Source organism: Saccopteryx leptura, chromosome 2, assembly GCF_036850995.1.
Source record: "Saccopteryx leptura isolate mSacLep1 chromosome 2, mSacLep1_pri_phased_curated, whole genome shotgun sequence".
Lineage (NCBI taxonomy): Eukaryota > Metazoa > Chordata > Mammalia > Chiroptera > Emballonuridae > Saccopteryx > Saccopteryx leptura.
In genome coordinates this window covers 217,181,334-217,186,035 of record NC_089504.1, presented here as the reverse complement: position 1 = coordinate 217,186,035, position 4,702 = coordinate 217,181,334, and the positions used below count along the sequence as shown (strand labels likewise).

Below are 4,702 nucleotides of genomic sequence, written 5' to 3'. Positions count from 1 at the left end.
AAGCTGGAACGCCCCCTAGTGGGCGGTAGGGACCAGGTTGACTACCACTGGTGTACACGGACCTCAGTTGCTAAGAGCTACTGAGTCAACTTCTACTACCCTGTGGCCATTTTACCCTTCATCTTCCCTCATATCTCCCTTGAGATGATGTGAATTAATGTATAATCCATGACAGGAAACAAGAGGGAAACACAGGGCACTTTTCTTTGAAAGAAAGAAAAATTTTTATATTTTTAGAAAGAATTAAAAGCACAGGGTAGCATTCATGTCTTTTAATGTTTAGGCCAGTTTTGAGCATGAGAAATCAGAGCAATCAATCCATGCAGTGAGTTGAGACTCAGACGCAGATGCCCCCAAATGCGTGAGCAGCCACTTGGCAGAGTTGCCACGGACCTGTGGCCACCAGCGGAGCCTGGGTAGGGCTTTATGGAGTTCCCACGTGACTCTCACCAGGAAAGCGGCTAAAACTCACATTCATCTGAAAGGAAAGGAGGGGGCAGGCAGGGGGAAGAAGAGATGTGTTAGTGAGAATGAGAACATTTTTCACTTCTAAATAATTACAGAGGGTTTAACTTTAAAGTGCCAATGGGAAGATTCTTTGGAAAACATGGACTGTCTTCCTATTTTGTCATTCCGTTCACTTTCAACCCAAGTGAACAGCTCAGCATTACAAGGATGATTCTTTACAATGTTTGCTTACAGATGTGAAGAAAAGCCAGGAAACAAAACAAAACAAAAAAACCAGAGTTCCTCCCCAAACAGTCTTTCAGTCCTGCGTTTCCACCCCAGACCTGAATCCAGCCTGATTTAAACTATACCACTTCTCCATGGGGCCACCTTGGGGTCACTATTCCGGGTATTAAAAAAGACAGCTGGTCATGTAGATTAGGGTCCATGTGATTTCTCCCCCTATTTTTGCATTGTCAGTCCCCACAGCGCTGTCATGATCATACCTTCTGGAACATTGTCTATGACGGCCATTGGAAGGAAGCACCAAGGGAAACCAGGAATCGTGTTGTCAAAGCAGCAGCCCCTTTCTGCGCACTCAGTAGGGGAGACCCCAGGAAAACCACAGTTTTTTCTTTGGCTTGGGGCCACTCTGCATGTCTCTGAAAGCACACGGGGCAAGAGGCAAAGGGAAGCCATGGGCTGACCTCCTCACATATCTCACACTCATCCCAGTCCACCTTTGTTCTCCAATTGAACTCACAACCAGCTGGCGTGGCTGATGCAGACCCAGGACTCGGGGTCCAATAGGGAGATCCTCTTCATTTTCTGACGTGAAAACAAGTAACTCAGGGAATACACAAGGTGCCCGGGATTCGTAAACCTTGCACTGACCTGGACGATGTATTCATTCACTCATTTATTTCAACAAACAATTATTAAACTTATTTACTCAGTCAATATGTGTCTATTGAGCACGTTTTGTGTGTGGTAGAAACAGGAGCTAGCATAGCAAAAACAGATAGCTGTGTGATTTCGGCACAGGGCCCTCAGAAATCCAGCTCATGCCAGGCTCTGTGCCAGGTGGTGGGGACCCAGAAATTCAAAATAAAGACATTTTTATTAAGAAACCAAAAGTCAAGTGGAGGAGAGGGAAAGCCAGGTATATGTACAAAACAGCACAGTGCGACCATCCCAGTATGGCCAGGGCAAACACAGAAGGGACAAATAACAAGGCTGGACAAAGCAAGGAGTACTTCCTGTAGGAGGGGGTTGGCCATTTGAGGATGAGGCACCCGGTGTTCCAAGCAGAAGGAGCAGCATGTTCAATGGCGGTGAAGGGAGCGACCAAGGTGCGTTTGAAGAGTTTTAAGTCCATTAGCAGGTACGATGCAGAGGTTAGGGTGGGCGTGGTCTGGGAGGAGCCAGGCAAAGGTTTAGAGTAGTGGTCCCCAACCCCCGGGCTGCGGACAAGTACCAGTCCGTGAGCCATTTGGTACCGGTCCGCAGAGAAAGAATAAGTAACTTACATTATTTCTGTTTTATTTATATTTAAGTCTGAATGATGTTTTATTTTTTAAAAATGACCAGATTCCCTCTGTTACATCCATCTAAGACTCACTTTTGACACTTTTCTCAGTCACGTGATATATTTATCCATCCCACTCTAAAGGCCTGTCCGTGAAAATATTTTCTGACAATTAAACCGGTCCATGGCCCAAAAAAGGTTGGGGGCCACTGGTTTAGAGTAGTTGATTTCAGCCTGAGAGAAACAGTTTTCAAGAGGGTGGTGGGGGTGATGAAATGAGCCAAATCAGAGAACACTCAGGGCAGATGGACCAGCTGACAGTTTCCACAGGGTCTGGGTGCAAGATCTGTAGGGTCTGCCCTTGGGGCCACAGGTGAGGGCGCTGAGAAGGCAAACCCAACAAGCTGAGGCAGGTAACAAAAGAGGAGACTGGAACCCCTTCCCTGTCTCCATCTTGGAATTGGGGGCATAGGAGGGTGAGGAGCTCCTTCATAGCAGGTGGGCTCAGAGGTGCCCATGGCCATGCACCATGGGTGAGAAGACAAGGGGGATGAGAAGCGAGGCCTTGGAAGCATTGGCAACAAAGGGACAGAGAGGGAAGGAGCCTGAACAGAAGAGGGAGGAAAGTCAGAAAGACGCATGGACTGAGATTCAAGACAGAGGTGGTCACAGCTGGCCTTAACCTGAGGCATCTGACTTTGTGGAAAACAGTCCTTCCAAAGACAGGTGGATGTGGGATGTTCTTCCTAGACTGAGAGGGAGGCATGCCATTATGCATTCCTTTGTAAAATCCAGCAAAAGAGTCTAACAATAATGAGTAAGATTTATTTAGCACTTTGTAGCTTGCAGAGCACACTTCACCGAGTTTTCTTGACAACGCTTTAAGGCAGACAATTGATCACACTCTGAAGATAAAGACATTGAGACACAAACATATTCCAAGGAAGCAGCAGTGCCCTCTCTCATTTGGTGACACTGTGGACTAATCTTGGTGGGACAGGTGGTTTGGACTCCACAGAAAATGGGGCCCAAGAAGGCCCACTTACCTGGCAGAGAGGTTCTTAAGATGCCCACCCATGGAGTCAGCATTTGGACATCTCTGTAGACTTTGACCGGGTCCAGCCCCTGGAGTAGAGTTTATCTAGGACATTTAGAAGGGCTATTCTGATACCCTACATCAAAGCGTGACCTTTGAAATATGATATTCAAGAATAGCCTAATACCCTAGTGTCAGTACTGGAAGATAGGGCTGACCAAGGACTCCCTTTCTCACAGCAGTTCTCAAAGGTCTTGCTGGCCCTTTATCCCACTGCTATCACCACAGGCTTCACTTTTTAAAAGTTTTCAAAGGCCTGACCACGTGGTGGCACAGTGAATAGAACATCTATCAGGGACGCTGAAGATCTGGGTTCAAAATCCTGGGGTCGCCGAATAAGCACAGGCTTACCAGCTTGAGCATGAAGATGCTGGCTTGAATGTGGGATCATGCACATGACCCCATGGTCACTGGCTTGAAGCTCAAGGTTGCTGGCTTGAAGCCCAAGGTCACTGGCTTGAGCCAGGGTCACTGAGATGTAATCAATAAAAAACTAAAGTGCCACAATTACGAGCTGATGCTTCTCATTTTACTCCCTTCCTATTTGTTTGTCTCTCTAGCTAAATAAATAAATATATAATACATACATACATACATACATACATACATAAAAGCTTGCAAGGACTTAGAACAGTGCTTGGCTCAAAAATACACATTGTGAAACAAAGACCCTCATCAAGGCTACCTCTATGTGCCCATATGCCCACCAAGACGTAGGTAAGAAGAAAGCTAACTTACCAGACTGGCCCTGGGCCAGGGTGCTGAGGGCCAGCGTGAAGACCAGGAGCAGGACACAGATCACCTTGGGCTCCATGGCGGCCATGATTTTTCCTCTCTGCTCCCCAAGAGACGACAAGTCAGGGGTGATAATCTGAGCTCTCAATTTTAAGCCCTGGCTCTGTTTGCTGAAAGAGTATGAGATAACATTTGCCTAAGGAGCGTCTCACAGTCCTTCATGCTAAGTAATCTCCACTGATTAAAAGGTGTTGTCGTAAACACGGGCAAGCCACACAGACAAGTTTACCAGTAGAGGGAAATCTGTGTCACGCAGTCATCTTGGTGAGGGATTTGAGATTCAGAAAGTCCTGATCTTATCTGTGGGAGTCTCCTCGGTCACAACCTGGTCCGGGTCCCAATCATATCGGCTATTGTCAACATTACACTCACTGGAAAGTGATTCATAGCGAGAGATGGCCCACGAAAGGCATAGTTGTGTCAACAGTGTCTCATGGGGTCCCTGCCACACAGTTCAGGGGAAAGGAGAAGAAACAGATGAAGCTTGCTTGGCTGCCCTTGTCTTTTCAACGTGGGTAGGTGGCCATTTTTAACTATTTTGAGAATCCAAATTCAGAAAGTGGGGACAGCTGTGCCTGAGCAAGAGAAGAGGATAAAGACAGGCCTGCTCCCCTCATGCCTCTCCCTAGGGGACTTGAACTTCAAACTTCATCATTTCCCTGTTGGTGTTGTCTTGTTAGACCCTTCCATGGCAAATCCGTGTGTGAGCAGAGCACTGTTAGGTGCTTCACCGAGGAAGCATGGCCATGCAGAGGGGGTTCATAGTCCGGTTGGCACTGCCATTCTACTCACAGGAACCAGTGAACATTTTCACTTAGTTATCCAAATTAACTTTT

General features: G+C 47.0%; 1 protein-coding gene across 1 annotated transcript; it reads right to left on the bottom strand.

Annotated features, from left to right (window-relative positions):
• Positions 1-257: 257 nt before the first annotated feature.
• Positions 258-3,961, bottom strand: TFF1 (trefoil factor 1). The gene is made up of 3 exons (XM_066370140.1): positions 3,810-3,961; positions 954-1,109; positions 258-478 (listed from the first exon to the last, which is right to left on the bottom strand). The coding sequence occupies exons 1-3, from the start codon at positions 3,892-3,894 to the stop codon at positions 462-464; spliced, it is 258 nt and encodes an 85-aa protein (XP_066226237.1). The 5' UTR covers positions 3,895-3,961; the 3' UTR covers positions 258-461.
• Positions 3,962-4,702: the final 741 nt, after the last annotated feature.